Raw genomic sequence first — 17,343 nt, forward strand, 5'->3', positions numbered from 1 at the left:
AATCTCACACTGACTCTGTGAGTTGACAATGTAAAACATGATTTTGCGCTCATATATAAAATACCAGCGAAACACTGCAACTAAGGTGACGGTAGAAGGAATTTTTTTCATATTGACAGTGTTGCCAGGTGGGGTGTTTTCTAAACAATTGGCCTATTTTTATGGAACTTGGACAGGTTGATAGTTTTGTATGGAGTGTGGCAGTTTACGGTCAATGAAATCTGGCAACATTGCATACTGCCCCCCTGTCCTGACATCGCGGAGGTGAGTCAGGTCAGAAAAACCAGTGGATCCTAGTTTTCTTTTACACCGAAGCATGTAAAAATATTTCATTAAAACTTAATAAGTTCAAGCGACATTCAATCCGCATAACATATTATTTTTAACTTTTCAGGCCTCTTCTAGGAGGCCTAGCCTAGAATTACAGATTTATTTAAAGAGAGATCACAAGAACAAAAATAACTGGTGAAAAGACAAAAGGGCATGTACTGTCACCATAAACATTAAGCCATATGCAATATACAGTGTAAAAAATATACAATCAACATATTTAAATCAATAACAATTTAAATATAAGAACTTCAAGACGGTGGATCAGCGACAGGATTAAGCCTATACAGCTGAAGTCTAAAGAGGAAGATCAATGATGTGGCATCAAGGCAAGGATGGAGAAATATAATGTGACATGGCTGTAATATATACAGCTCTGTTTTTTATTATTAACAAAAATATTAACAAAAATAATGAAAATAGACAACAATAATATTGAAGAAAGCTGATGGTTGATTTCATATTTCTTTTTAATTAAGATGTTATTAGGTCTATGTTAAGAATAAATATATTGCTTGTATATTTGGTTGATATTAGGGAGGACATTTTAGCATGCATTAGCTGCCTTGCGGGCTGGCAATCGACAGTGTGAACAAGACAGGCTACGATGTAGCACACCATAGTCAGCTGTCATCAAATAAAACGTAGCCTAATTTCCCAACAACAAAATTGTGGCTAGTGAAAATGCTGAGTGGCTAGTTAATTTGAAAAACCACTAGCCACAGTGGCTGGTGAGCAGAAAAAATAATTTTCGGCTTAACTGTATCATCTTTTACTAAGGGTACAAAAACGTATCATTCATTATGAATTTGCACTAAACAAACGAGCTGTGTTTCTAACCTGCAACATTCAGGTCTTAAGGCAGGCACCCTATCCACTTCTCCACACAGGGTTTATGGATATCAGATAAGAAATAATGGCTTTATCCAAGTCGCTACAATATGTAATAAATGGATTTTAACTTAAAAATTTGGTTAACGTTAGGTATCACAGCACTGGGGTTAATGTTAGGGTTAAAGTTGGGTATCACAGCACTGGGGTTCAGGTTAGGGTTTGGGTTAAGGTTAGGTATTACCGCACTGGGGTTAACATTATGGTTAAGGTTTGGGTTAGAAAGAAAATTACTTATAACATATTGATGTTGTAACACCACCATTCACCTCCTCTAACAGGAAGTTCCTGTTTGGAGCTGTTGGTATTGCCCCCGTCTGGGGAGTGGAAGGACCTGGGTTTGAAACATGGCCTGTTGTTTATTTTTTTCTGGATTATTACTCTAACGTTACTTTACCTAACGTAATATATCTTACGAATGATTCATGTCAAAGATTCATGTAAAATAGTCTGCATAGGCCCCTGAGACCAGGTTGGGTATACACAGGGTTGGGAAGGTTACTTTTAAATTATAATCTGTTACAGTTACTTGTCCACATTTGTAATCAGTAATGCAACTTTCTGATTACTCAAACTAAGCAACGTAATGTAAAGTGAATACTTTCATATAAAGAGGACATAGAAAACAAATGGGAATAGCTTATAACCAATTGAACACCTTTTGCGGGATCAATCAATGTTAGAGTTTACATGCCAAAGACAGAATAAGCATTTTACCTTATGGGTTATGTCTTTGGAAAGGGTTTCTATACCATTGTTTTCTAGTTCAATATGATTGGGCTACATTACACACAAAAAGTCTGTCAGATATTAAGTCATTACAATAAATCCAATAACACTTGATCTTCCAGAATTAGACTTTTTATCTGAACATAAAATCTAAGGATGTATTGGCCTATTTTGTTATTTGTGTTTCATTCATGTTTTTAATTGCTTCAAAACATTATTGAAAATGGCAATTTCTCGAATAGGGTATTAAGATTATGGTACCATGCTATTTTGGAAAAAATGGTAGAGGAATGTCAACTGAAACACATTTGAAAGCAAGACAAACAATGGCATCATGTGCATGTGCGTAAAGCTACACATTTAACATTGTATATTTTACCATAGCCTACACATTATGCCGGTTTTTGTAAAGATTCTCACTTTTACGACCTAGAGGTTTCTTTGTGTTTTTTTATTTGACAAAATTGACATTTACATTTCAGAAATGACTTTTATTTACAATTCTCACAGAATGAAAATTAAGATAACATAAAATAGGTACTCTTATTCACCACAAATTGAATAAAACAGCCAATTGGCCTACTCAAAATAAAAGTTGGCCTATAGGCTATAGCTATGCAGCATTAAAAGTAAAATAAATTTCACTCAAATGGAACAATCATTTTAATACAATGTCTTTCCAAGAGTCAAAAAACTTCTGAATTATTATATAGCCTACTTTCTTGGCTACTCTCTAGGCTACAGTTTCTTTTAACAGCTCTTGCGTTTGCAAGACCACGTCGGCTGTACCGCCACAACCAGTCCTCACTCGAAAACATGTTGACCGCTGCCAAATTGCAGAGCCCCGCAATGGGATGCCACTGTAGATAGGCTACTTGTTCTGTAGAGAAAATAACGCATACGTCCTAGGCCCACATGACTTGAACTGGGCTTGACCTGTTTTTGCTTTAATTTTATGTCTGTATTGATATGTTTCTTGAATGCAAAGTTGAAACGTTATGATAAGCCTAATGGCAAATGTTCACTTACTGCAACCCTCCCACAGTCACATGTCGGTGTCCTCATCTAGGACTTTTCCACTCAGATCTCCCCAGTGATGCCAGCGATTTGCAGGTCAATGGGAGAAATATCTGTCACACTTTGCCCAACTCGTGTAGTTTGGATATTGGTTAGGAGTGCAGCAAATCGCTTTCTCGCATCCACCTTGATTATTCTCTGTCCACTTTATTTTATTTACAACAACAGCCACGTCTTGCAATGCAGAATATTTGACTGTTTGTTGGGCTATTTGATACGTTTTGAAAAAGAACATTTTTTTAGAAGCTATATCAGTTAATATTATGTGAATTTCACATTATGGGTAAAGTATTTTCTTGTAAGTTCTTTCTGACCGGTCTCCACCTTGCTTCCTGTATCTACTGAAATGATGTAGTAATTAGGGCTAATTTGGCTACCTTAGGTGTTCATTGAGTGGAGACTGTAAGCTCGTTAACATTTGCAGATGTATAGTATGGGTCTGATTTATGAACAGAAGCATGCGTATGTGTTGCGTACGCCAGTTTGGTCCCAATAATTTTGATCAGAGGATTTCCACATATGCCCAAATTTTGTTAGAAACGTTGGCAACATTGATATATCAGGCCCCAAGACTTTGTGGCATTTAGCCCAACATGTTTTTTGAGGTGACAGTGACCCTAGTGGGCAGTTGAAGTCATATACAACTCTGAAAAAAATTAAGAGACCACTCCTAATTTTTCTTAAATCAGCATCTCTACATGTATGGCAACCATTCCATTCCAGTGTCTGTTAAATTCCAACACAGGCACACCTCATTTTACTTAATGAGGTACTGATTAGGTGATTACCTGAACCAAATCTAATTTAACGAGGAAAAGTATAAAAACCACTGCTGTGGTCAACACTATCCTCTTGCAATAGGACCAGCTGGATGACAAAAACAGTGCAAGTATTACCTCAAAGGTAATTAGAATTAAAAAATGACTATTCAGCATGACAAAAAAAAAATCAAAGATGGCAGTTCATAAGAACAAGGTCAAGCAAAGGACATTGGGGACAACAAAGTTACAGACTGGCAGAGGGTGAAAACGACTGTCCGTCTGACTGAGATGACCGTCAACTCATTCGAATGTCACTCAACAACCGTAAGATAACATCAAGTGACCTACCAAAAGAAAGGCAAACAGCAGCTGGGGTGAAGTGCACGGCGAGGACGGTTCGAAACAGGCTCCTAGGGGCAGGGCTGAAGTCGTGCAAAGCTAGAAAAAAGACCATCATGAGAAGCAAAGAAGAGCCAGGCTGAAGTTTGCAAAAGATTGTGAGGATTGTACCGCAGAGGAATGGAGTGAGGTCATCTTCTCTGACGAGTAAAAGTTTCAGCTTTGCCCAACACCTGGAGAGGCCTACAAGCCACAGAGTCTTGCACCCACTGTGAAATTTGGTGGAGGATCGGTAATGATCTGGGGATGCTTCAGCAAGGCTGGAATCGGGCAGATTTTGTCTTTGGGAAGGATGCATGAATCAAGACAAGTACAAGGTTATCCTGGAAGAACACCTGCTTCCTTCTGCTCTGACAATGTTCCCCAACTCTGAGAATTTTATTTTCCAGCAGTACAATGCTCCATGCCACACAGCCAGCTCAATCAAGGTCTGGATGGAGGACCACTAGATCAAGACCCGGTCATGGCCAGTCCAATCTCCAGACCTGAACCCCATTGAAAACCTCTGGAATTTGATCAACAGGAAGATGGATGGTCACAAGCCATTAAACAAAGCCGAGCTACTTGAATTTATGTGCCAGGAGTGGCATAAAGTCACCCAACAGCAATGTGACAGACTCGTGGAGAGCATGCCAAGACGCATTGAAAGCTATGATTGAAAATCAGGGTTATTCAACCAAATATTGATTTCTGAACTCTTCCTAAATTAAAACATTAGTATTTTGTTGTTGAAAAATCTATATGAATTTGTTTTCTTTGCATTATTTGAGGTCTGAAAACAATGCATATTTTTTTGGTTTTTTTGACCAGTTGTTGTTTTCTACAAATAAATACTCTAAATGACAATATTTTTATTTGGAATTTGAGATTAATGTTGTCAGTAGTTTATAGAATAAAACAGAACTGTTCATTTTACTCAAACACATACCTATGAATGGTAAAACCAGAGAAACTGATCATTTAGCATTGGTCTCTTAGTTTTTTCCCATGCTCTATATGAAGATTTTGCCAACCTGGAAAAACGTCTAATATTCACGTTGATCTTTTCACACACACACACACATATTTTTAGGGGTAGTGGATTAGTGAACAGTCAAAGCAGAGGCAAGGTGCACCATGGCTTTCTCACCAGTGCCAGGGGTGAGATGTGAATAAATGAAACACCGAGCACAGCAAGAGCTAGAGTATGTGACAGCTGCATTCATGCTCTCTCATCTTTGTTTTTTATCTCCTTTAGGCTTGAAAATGACCTTTCTCCCTTCGCTTTACAGTTTAGTTTTTCTTCACCCATATGGCAGTCTAACTTGTACTGTAAAATCAAACCTAGTGTTGGGCTTCATATACTCTATGTTTTGAAGAATTGAGCGGACAGAATTAATTGCTCTACTGTAAAAATATATCACAGTAAGGAAAACAAGCAATATCATCTCCCTTACACATTCATAAGAAAACAATTTTCATTGCACTAATACATTCCCGGATGTATGAAGTTAATATCTTTCGATAAATTATTTCCAGTATCTAGTTTGACTTTGTAGTCTACAAATAAGGCAGAATTTCTTTACGCTACCTTTTTAAATTCCTCACTACTACATTTTTATTATATTAGCCTGTAACCACAAAAAACAGTCAAGGTTTTGTTTTGGCCTGTTTGGGAACCATGTAACCATTCTTGTGGAAACCCCATTACACTTGACCATTCGAAACGCAGCATGCTGGGAAACGTTACTGCAGGGCGATTGTTGATTAAGGTGCTCCTGAGCAGCAGTAGCTGTTTGGAAGTACCTAAGCCTGTGTTGCTCATTGGTTGCTTCTGGGTATGGGCTTTGTATTTGCGCTGGCTCAAAACTGTGTCCACATAGTGCGTTGAATAGAAGAAAACTCTCTCTGTCCTCTTGAGAGACCAGGGGAAATACAAAGCTTGAAACATGAATCCGGGATTTAATAAAAAAAAAAAAAAACTATTATTTTCATCCAAGGCCTTCAGCCTTCTATGCCTTTTTCTGTATAGTATGTCAGCCAAACCGGAAGGAAGAAAAGAGACATGGCCAGCACAATAACAACAGTGCTAACCCACTGTGACTGAACAGCACAGCAAAGATTAAAACCCCATTAAGCTAGAACCATTAAAATCAAACATCTTAGCAACTGTGATAGAAATATGCCATACATATTGATAATAACAGATGAGAGATGGGCTTGGTGATGATGTTTCTCCTTAAAGTTTCATTCACATTCTTTTTAACGCTCTGAGGTAAACACAAATCAAGTGAGATTGTCCCAAGAGGACTGTCTGCATACAAAGTGACGATAAGTGTCAGTATTGATTTCACTGGGGTTTTTGTGTTCTGTTCCGCACACACTCTTGTACTTTCTCTGCTTGGTTGCTGGCTGTGAGTCTTTAAGTTACACCGCTGTGCTCGGCTGTGCTGCATGCTGTGTTTTGCACACCTTAAGGGAGGCAAATAAAGAAATTAGATTTTTTTTGCAAGAGAAGCAACTAGAGTGCTCGATAGTTGTGCATTATGCCAGTGGATTTTTTAAATTACACCAGAAAATTAGCAATGACATTGTATAAATGGGCTAGATTAACTGAAGGAAGGGGTGTTCTACAGGGATATGCTTTGTAATAAGACCTACTGACAAACATGTTTTCTGTAATATACTCACTTCTGAGTAGATTTATATGGAAACAGTTTCTTTCACTCAGTAATTCACTAATGTTATAAAATTATTGAATACATAAACCAAATATTTTTTTTCAGTCAGTAGCAGAATGTGCAGAATTGCATCCCTGAATTTTACTACAGCAATACAATACTACATATATTTTTGTAAATACTGATGTTCATTATAAATGTTGTATTTTTACTGAGCTAAGCACTACTGAAAGGGAAAAACTGTATCGGCCTTGTGGTTTTGAAAAAGTTTGAACACACAAGTTATTTCTTTATTTTTACTATTTTCCACATTGTAAAAGGATAGTGAAGATATCAAAACTATGAAATACCACTTATGGAATCATGTACTAACCAAAAGAGTGTAAAACAAATACATTGCATATTGTAGATTATTCAAAGTATCCACCCTTTTCCTTGATGACAGCTTTACAAACTCTTTGCAGCCTCTCATCCAGCTTTATGAGAGTCACCCAGAAGGCATTTCAATTAACTGGTGTGCCTTGTTAAAAATAAATGTTTAGAATTGACTTCTTACTGCTTTTGAGCAAATCAGTTGTGTTGTACATTGTCTATACTGTAGTATTCCATATTATGGCAAGAACAGCCTAAATAAGATAAGGCAATGGTCCATCATTACTTTTAGACACAAAGGTCAGTCAATCCGGAAAATGTCAAGATCTATGAAAATGTCTTCCAGTGCAATCTCAAAGATCTTGAAGCACTAGGATGGAACTGGCTCTCATGCGGACCGCCACAGGAAAAGGAGACCCTTAGTTCCCTCTGCTGCAGAGGATAAGTTTAACCCACCTCAGAAATGAGTTCCCAACCTCAGAAATCGGCAATGGATATTAGACTGGTGCAAATCGATCCTTTGGTCTGATTTTAGATTTTTGGTTCCAACCGCATACATATACAACATACACTCACCTAAAGGATTATTAGGAACACCATGCTAATACTGTGTTTGACCCCCTTTCGCCTTCAGAACTGCCTTCATTCTACATGGCATTGATTCAACAAGGTGCTGAAAGCATTCTTTAGAAATGTTGGCCCATATTGATAGGATAGCATCTTGCAGTTGATGGAGATTTGTGGGATGCACATCCAGGGCACGAGGCTCCCGTTCCACCACACCCCAAAGATGCTCTATTGGGTTGAGATCTGGTGATTGTGGGGGCCATATCAGTACAGTGAACTCATTGTCATGTTCAAGAAACCAATTTGAAATGATTCGAGCTTTGTGACATGGTGCATTATCCTGCTGGAAGTAGCCATCACAGGATGGGTACATGGTGGTCATAAAGGGATGGACATGGTCAGAAACAATGCTCAGGTAGGCCGTGGCATTTAAACGGTGCCCAATTGGCACTAAGGGGCCTAAAGTGTGCCAAGAAAACATCCCCCACACCATTACACCACCACCACAGCCTACACAGTGGTAACAAGGCATGATGGATCCATGTTCTCATTCTGTTTATGCCAAATTCTGACTCTACCATCTGAATGTCTCAACAGAAATCGAGACTTGTCAGACCAGGCAACATTCTTCCAGTCTTCAACTGTCCAATTTTGGTGAGCTTGTGCAAATTATAGCCTCTTTTTCCTTTTTGTAGTGGAGATGAGTGGTACCCGGTGGGGTCTTCCGCTGTTGTAGCCCATCCGCCTCAAGGTTGTGCGTGTTGTGGCTTCAAAAATGCTTTGCTGCATACCTCGGTTGTAGCGAGTGGTTATTTCAGTCAAAGTTGCTCTTCTATCAGCTTGAATCAGTCGGCCCATTCTCCTCTGACCTCTAGCATCAACAAGGCATTTTCGCCCACAGGACTGCCACATAGGATGTTTTTCCCTTTTCACACCATTCTTTGTAAACCCTAGAAATGGTTGTGCGTGAAAATCCCAGTAACTGAGCAGATTGTGAAAAACTCAGACCGGCCCGCCTGGCACAAACAACCAATGCTCACGATCAAAATTGCTTAAATCACCTTTCTTTCCAATTCTGACATTCAGTTTGGAGTTCAGGAGATTGTCTTGACCAGGACCACACCCCCTAAATGCATTGAAGCAACTGCCATGTGATTAGTTGATTAGATAATTGCATTAATGAGAAAATGAACAGGTGTTCCTAATAATCCTTTAAGTGAGTGTATATCTTTATGAGACACAAAGTGGGTGAGTAGATTATATCCACAAATATATGGTTACCACTGTGAAGCATTGAGGAGAAGGTGTAATGGTGTGGAGGTGCTTTGCTGGTGACACTGTGTGTGATTTATTTATAATTCAAAACACAATCAACTTAAATGTAGGATTATTATTTCAGGACAATTACCTAAAACACACCTCCAGGCTTTGTAAGGCCTGTTTGATCAAGAAGGAGAGTGATGGTTCTGCATCAGATGACCTGGCCACCACCATTACCCGGCCTCAACACAGTTTTTGGATGAGTTGGACAGCAGGGTGAAGGAAAACTGTCAGCAAGTGCTAAGTCCTATGTGAACTCCTTCATGACTGTTGGAAAAACTTTGCAGGTGACTACCTCATGAAGCTGGTTGAGACAATGGCAAAAGTTGGGAAAACTGTCATCAAGGTGGCTACTATGAAGTTACAATTATTTTGTTTACTACATGATTCCATAATTTTTCTGTCATGGTTTTGATGTCCTCACTATTATTGTACAATTTGGAAAATAGGAAAAATAAAGAAAACCCTGTTTACAAACTTTTGATTGGTCCTGTATATTTACATGGATTAAAATGGATACAAGGCCTTCACCCTGGTGGACCTGGATTTTGAACCGTTTTAGATTAATTCGAAATAGTCAATGAATTAATGAAACAAATGTTATATATAAAGAGAGTATTCAAATTACAGTACAATTATCAAAGATAGACAGTTCTCCGGAGATTGAAGATGCAGGCAGGAGTGAGGAAAATGCAAGAAGAGCTTCTTCAAACCCTCAGTCTGGTTATGTCCTAAAACTAAAGTAGTGGGGGTCGGTTAACTGACCTAAGGAAAACAAAACCAGTCCTGTAGAATAGACCGCTTATCAATCCCTGGGTCTGTTCTAATGACACAGGGGTGTTATCTCAAGGATCATGCAAGCTAGGCAAATAAAAGCAACCCCTTTGTCTCTGCATTCGCTATTTACAGAAACATCTGTAAACCATAAACATTCCAATGACAGCCTACTAGAACAGAGATCAAGTACATAGGTATACATGTCTATAATAAATAATGAAGAATCATTGTATGTGTAAATAGAATTGACATTTTTTGGTTCCTTCAACCCTTCCTTGCTTTGACAAATCTGACCAGAACTGTATTCACTTGCTTCCTTCCTAAAAACTCAAACAAGTAGTACAAGTGTGCACTCACTAAAGAAATGGTCAGATGAAGTGGATACTAAACTAAAGTACTGCAAACACACTTAACAGATTGGATCCTAACTGAATGTCCTACGGAATATTCAAAGGAATACACTGAACACTTTTAAACAGGTTAACATTCAAAAAGGCCAAGGGCCCAAAGGAAATACCAGAGTGCATTCGGAGAGCAGTCCAGCTGGCAGTTGTCTTCAAGAACATCTTCAACATCACCCTGACCCACTTCTTTAGATCAATTAGCTTCAAGCAGAACACCATAGATGCACTTCCCAAAGGTGGTGAAGGTTAGCAACAATACATCCGCTACACTCACCCTCACCTTGGCCATAGGGGCCATTTTAGGTGTGTGTGCTTAGTCCCTTCTCACAGCTGCATGGTTGTGCTCGACCGCATTAACACATTTCCTGATGGCACAATGGTGGTAAGCCTGAAAACTGATGTTCCCGAGACAACCTTTAGAAAGAGGGTCAGGGACCAGGCATTGTGTTGCCTGAACAAAAATCCCTCCCACACCGAAAACAAAGGATTTGATTGTGGACTACATTCAGATCAACAACACTTGTTGGAGTGGTTAGAGAGCTTCAGGTTTCTTGGGGTCCACATCACCAAACAATTAACATGGTCCACACACACCCAGAGAGTTGTGAATGAAACGTGATGTAGACCCTTTTATCCAGAGTGATGTGCAGGAGCAATTACTAAGTTTCAACTCTCTTGCTCCATCACGGAACAACATACAGGATATTAAAGTATTCATCCCCTTGGATGCTTTTTTTCGGGAGGTTTATTATGTTACATGAAACAAAATGTATTGAAGCAGGAGTTTTTGCCACTGAATGACACAAAAATGTCTATAATGTCAAATAGATTTTTTTTAAATTCAGGTTAAATATGTCATTATTAAGAACCCATAGGGCCAACTCCCTGTCATCCAAGACCTCTACACCAAGGGGTGTTGAAGGAAGGCCCTAAAAATAGCCAATTAATCCAGCCACCAAAGTCCTAGTCTTTTTTCTATACTACTACATGTCTAACATAGCAAGTATTACAAGTACTTCATGTCTAAAACTTTCAGAACAGTTTAGTTTCTATTTCCAGGCCTTGAGAAACAACTTGATCAAATGGTTGCCTGCATTTGTCTCACTTTTACACTATTGTCTACATTCACTCACTAGACTCATACATAACTTGAACACTGTGCGCTGAAGTTGACAAGACAATAAGTACATAAAGCACACACACTTTCTTCATCACATACGTTGATGCTGCTTCCCATATGGTTTCAGTGCTGTGAAAAGTCTTAGGCCATTTTGAAAATAGTTTAAAATCATTTATCTGAGCAGTAATACTTATGTCATGCAATAAAATGCAAACTAATTACTTAAAAATCATACTATGTGATTTTCTGGATTTTTGTTTTAGATTCAGTCACTCACAGTGGAAGAGTACCTATGATAACAATTACAGAAAACCTGCAAAATCGGCAGTGTATCAAATACTTGTTCTCCCCACTGTAATTGGGTACATTCTTACACACTGACTTATATGGAATACTGTCATACCATTTTACCATCATACCATTTTAATACTATTTAGTGTACAAAATTACAACTTTAGTTGTTACAAATTAATACAGTTAAGTATACCTTTATTCCTTGGGTGGGATAGTCACACATCCCATGTTTAGTTGAAAACATTTGATATAAAGTTTCTAGTCATTGTATAAGTGTTTAGATGATTCAAACAAATCACTATCTTTTTACATTTCAATAATGAGTTTTCATAAAGAAATGTTTGCAAAGATTACTGTGACACGTCAACCCTGCGGTTGACAATTTATCTCAAGTTGACAAGCTAGAAATTGACAAGTTAGAAATTGTAAATAAACATACAGCTTACCTACTGGGGTGCCAGGAGTTGCATGGCAAAGCATGCCAAAACAACCAATATCATCATTATGCTCAAGACATGCCGTTTCTTCAAGAGCCTGATAGAATCCCTGAATAAAATACCTCTGGTGTCCATCTGACATTCTATTGGGTATATAAAACATACACCAAGTCTGCAATGATTGCCAGGGAATCATTTGATTTACCTGTTGACTTGGAAACAAAAAGAATACAGTGAGCCGTCTGCTAGGATACATTATGCATCACAAAACCTTGGTTAATCCGATTTTATTCCTTAAATACTGTCTTGTTTTGGACCAGAGCTTTATGAGTCCTGCTCAAATGTACGCTTGGTAGGGAGTATGTTCTTTCCATTGAAGTCTTACACCTTGGCTTATTAAAAGTGAAGTGCCTCCTAACTAATCCTGCTTTATATTTATTACACTAATCTGTGAGCAGGTTGCTTGAAACAATGCAGCCCATTCCCATCAGAATGCTTATTAGACTGCATATGACAGCCATACTACTGTATACAGCATAGCTCATAAAGCTTTGAGATTTTTCTTTACTTTAATTAATGTTAACTTTCAACTCGTTCTTTTTTTGGCACATATTTTTTGACACAGGAAAACCAAAATGTACACTACGTATGTACAGTACATAATGGCTTGATCATGGTACAGTACACACTTAAAACAGATTGTTTAAAAATAATTAATCTGGCAAAAAGTACCCAACTAAATGACCAATCAGCAGTAGCCCATCTACACTACTGGGCTGGAAAAGCAACCCAAAGTTTTTTTTTGCTGTGTATGATTTGATGTTTTTGCAAGTCACCAAATCATTTCTCTTTTCCTTTATCCTCTGCTGTACTAAAGCTCCACTCAGACATGGACAAAGGGGACGGCAAGGTGAAGTACGTGCTCTCCGGGCAGGGTGCCACCTCGATTTTTACCATTGATGAGAGCACAGGGGACATCCATGCCACCAAGCGTCTGGACCGGGAGGAGCAAGCCTACTATACCCTGCAGGCTCGGGCTGTGGACCGAAAAACTGAAATCCCTGTGGAGCCCATTTCAGAGTTTGTAGTCAAGGTCCAGGACATCAATGACAATGAGCCCAAGTTCATGGATGGGCCCTACATGGCTGGGGTGCCAGAGATGTCAGCACTGGGTGAGCCGCTATCACTGCTGTTTGTTTGCCTTTTGTTCTCGTTTCTGTCTCTCTGTATGTATCTGTCCGGTCGCTTATTTTCATTTACCCACCACAGAATATAATATCCTTTATTTAACTGTCTCTCTCATCTCTCTAGCTTCCGATATTAATGAACACCGAGCCATGCTTTATTATAAACATGAAACTGAATCCGTGGCATTCATTTGTCTGTCAGGCTGTGCATGATTGCCATAGCCACAATTGTATTAGCAAGTCGTGAGATAAGTGCTGAAGAGGGTCCTTATCCACACAGAGAGATTTTCCCTCTATTGTTTTCATTAACTGTTGTGGTTTCAAAACACTGTGTGGTTTTAAAAGCTCCAATATCTCACCTGGCCATCTATAAAGTAATTACTGCAACAGGTCAGTTCATTTAAGTGGCTCCCATTGTTCTGCAGTGGAGTCTGCTTTTGTTTCTATGTGGATTTTATCCCTAAAAGAGTGAAAAACAAGAGGGAATCTCACAAGCCAAAAATAAAGCTAATTGCTAAGTTAAATGATGAAAGTGATGAAATAACTCTTAGACAAACAAAGACCCAAAAGATGGTAGATTATTCAAATCCAACAGGACATGCACCAGAGACCCTGCTGAGATATTTCACCACCCCCAACCCCCCAAAAAAGCTCACCTCACAGCGCCTGGGGACACCGTGATGCAATCCTGTCAGAATAGGGAGTGTGGATTAAGCTTCCATTTAAAATTCATGTGACAATTTGCCAGGGAGAGGAATAACTGGCACCACAAGCCAAGTGGCAGACAATGTCCCAATCTTCAGGGTTAAGTGATATGACAGCCGCAAACACATTCCGCCTCAGTACTCTCATCATGTAGATCCAGAGACAGGAGAACATTGCGTCTACATGTCTTATCTGTCTCTGGCTGATAAGCAAAGATGCAAACAAGTGTAGACATGGAGGTTTAGAGACAGATACTGTTTGGTATGAAGTAAAGCCTAAGTGGAGCCTATGCTAGGCAGTGGTCTGAATATTTTCCAGTCCAATGCTGCATTTTGCTTATAACATTTAGAACCTAGTCATTGAGATCTCATAAGGATTAGACAACCCAGAGTCAATGGGGACACAGTGCAGGGCTTTGGCTTAAAGAAGTAAGGGATTACAGTACAAGGGTGTCTTGTGTCCCACGGGAGATACGAGAGAGAGAGCAATTTAGCGCATCATCTGCAGTAACAAATACACTTCCATTCACTCACTCACACACACACTGTGGAAACAACACTTTCTGGTTTATTTACAGTACATCACCGAAATCTGCCAAGGTCTTCATCTAAAGTTGTTAGAACAGCATGTGAATAATGTATAACACACTTTGTAAATATCTGCTCAGGGCAATTTACAGTGCCATAAAGTACAGGAGTGGGCCAGGCACCTCATGTCCTCCATAACTTCTTTATAGATGTGTTTAAATCATTAATGGGCATAGACCGGTTACCCATGATGAATGGCCTCAATTTAGAGGAAATCAGGAATTTAATTAATTAAAGTAATTAGGCTGCGGTTCCTCGCCGCATACACACAGTAGATCTCCTGGCCCAGGGGCCTAGGAAGACTTTGTCTTAATCACGCCTCAGGGATGTCAAAAAAAGACGTGGTGATGCTTGAGGACAGCAGGCCTTTTGAGCTGCCGATTCAAGGGTTTCAGGTCTACGCGTCAGACAGAGGTGCCCAAAAGACCAGGTGGAGGGCTCATTACAAGGCATAGTGAGTGTAATGGCAGACCAAGGCCACCGCCTCATCGAAATGTACTACCCAACCACTTCTTTATCCAGCTGTCATTGTTCCTGTCTGATTCATGAGCTCCTAAGATCAAACATGGAATAATCAGTTAATTTTAGAAGAGGAATAGAAGGGGTTTCTTTGGTTACAGGTGACAAGGATAAAGTCACTGGGAAGACCATTTTAAAGACTTCAAATTATTATTTCCCTGTGATTTGAGTCATGGAAAGCCAAAAGTAAGGAGAAATAGAATCATATAGCAAATGATAAACTGCACCATTGTGGCAGAGCGAGATTGTATGGATCAGAACATAATAATGGGCTCAAAGCACAGCAGGGCAATTATGAGTTTGTCTTTGTTATAAATTTGTCATTTGTTTTCAAATGCCAATTACAAATAAAGTAGAATTTGTCTTACAGCAATAATCCCTGCTTATCACAAACGGAGGGAAGCAGGTGTGAACATGCATTAATACAATCAACTTAATCATGGGCGCCAATGTTGAATACTCATCAAGGCGTTGCAAAGTTGTTGAGCTTAAATAGCAGGTTTTGAATATTGTTGTTTTAATATATAATTATGAAATCCATTATAATATTAGAGAGGAATAGAGTTGCTTCAGATATCTATTGCCACTATCATACTTCAAAGTTGTTTTCCTTCTCAGAAGTTGTAATGAATTTAGGTAAAAATCTGCTATTTTGTGTTAAAAAATTTTGAGAGTTGACGGCTGATTGGCCAGTTCATCCTCCTTTAAATCGATTATGAAAAATAAAAAGTAAGCCTTTATTAGGATAAAAGTAGGAATTGTTTTATAAGGCTTTGTCTCCAGTCTATCACAAATCTAGCTAAGTCAACACAGTTAGCATAAAACTAACCTTTAATGGTGTGATTTTCTCCTACTTTAAGTAGAGGCATCATAGGAATCTTCTCTCCCTTTACACATTTTGTTTAACTACAGAAGAATGAAATGCAGATGAAATCCCCCCAAAAACTGCTTACAGTTAGAATTATGGTTTCTTGGAGATAATTATTTATGGTAGCAGTTGTATCCCATCTTGTGCCTGTAACGTTTTGATAAATACCTGTCGCCCATTCAAATTAGACATGCTATATTTATTTTCATTTCTGTCACCCTGAGAAGCAGAATTGATTAGCAACCCCTGTTTTGTCAGTATTCACTGGAAATAAATGAAAATGTGTGAATTTGATCAATCACATGAATGAAGACAGACACGTAGTGAAGTGACAAAGACAGGCAAAAGACAGCTGCACCGTGTAATATATTCAGATGTGAGGATGTTTATCCATTTTGGACAGCCACTCTTGAAGGCTGGCTATTCTTATTCGTGACCTTGACTGTTGTAAATATTGCTGTAAATAGAGTTTCCCAAGCAATTTCCACACTGCAAATACGCATTAGAAAAACACCAGACAACACAATGGAAAATCTGAAAGGCCACGTTTACAATTCAAAGCCATTATATGGGGATAACTGAAATTCATTTGAGCCTGATGGAATGTAACTAGAATGTTGATGTTTTTGTTTTTTGATGAAAGATACATTTCTTTATACAGTGGGGAGAACAAGTATTTGATACACTGCCAATTCTGCAGGTTTTCCCACATAAATAGCATGTTGAAGTCTGTAATTTTTATCTCAAACAAAAACAAAAATCCAGAAAATCCCATTGTATGATTTTTAAATAATTAATTTGCATTTTATTGCATGACATAAGTATTTGATCACCTACCAACCAGTACGAATTCTGGCTCTCACAGACATGTTAGTTTTTCTTTAAGAAGCCCTCCTGTTCTCCACTCATTACCTGTATTAACTGCACCTGTTTGAACTCGTTACCTGTATAAAAGACACCTGTCCACACACTCAATCAATTAGACTCCAAGCTCTCCACAATGGCCAAGACCAGAGAGCTGTGTAAGGACATCAGGGATAACCTGCACAAGGCTGGGATTGGCTACAGGACAATAGGCACGCAGCTTGGTCAGAAGGCAACAACTGTTGTCGCAATTATTAGAAAATGGAAGAAGTTTTTATTTCTTAAACATATCGTTTTATTTGGAAAAAAATTATCTCAGAAACATTTACTTGCACCCCTGCATTTGGTACTTATTGCACCATTCCCTGGCAAGATACCATTTTGCCTTACATTTTTGATGAGGTGTGGATAACACATACATTGGGATGGGATCTGAGAACATTTATCAATGCAAAATCGATGCAGAATCACTCTG

At 38.7% G+C, this 17,343-nt stretch overlaps 1 protein-coding gene across 4 annotated transcripts in view; it reads left to right on the forward strand.

Moving 5' to 3' along the window:
• LOC105006661 (cadherin-7) overlaps positions 1–17,343 on the forward strand; it is a 205,428-nt gene that overhangs the window by 65,245 nt on the left and 122,840 nt on the right. For all 4 annotated transcript variants that reach the window (XM_013132042.4, XM_020045166.2, XM_020045164.3 and 1 more), the window contains one exon: positions 13,016–13,310. In XM_013132042.4, coding sequence (XP_012987496.1) covers positions 13,016–13,310 — 295 coding nt within the window. The remainder of the gene's footprint in view (positions 1–13,015; positions 13,311–17,343) is intronic.

Source organism: Esox lucius, chromosome 21, assembly GCF_011004845.1.
Source record: "Esox lucius isolate fEsoLuc1 chromosome 21, fEsoLuc1.pri, whole genome shotgun sequence".
Taxonomy (NCBI): Eukaryota; Metazoa; Chordata; class Actinopteri; order Esociformes; family Esocidae; genus Esox; species Esox lucius.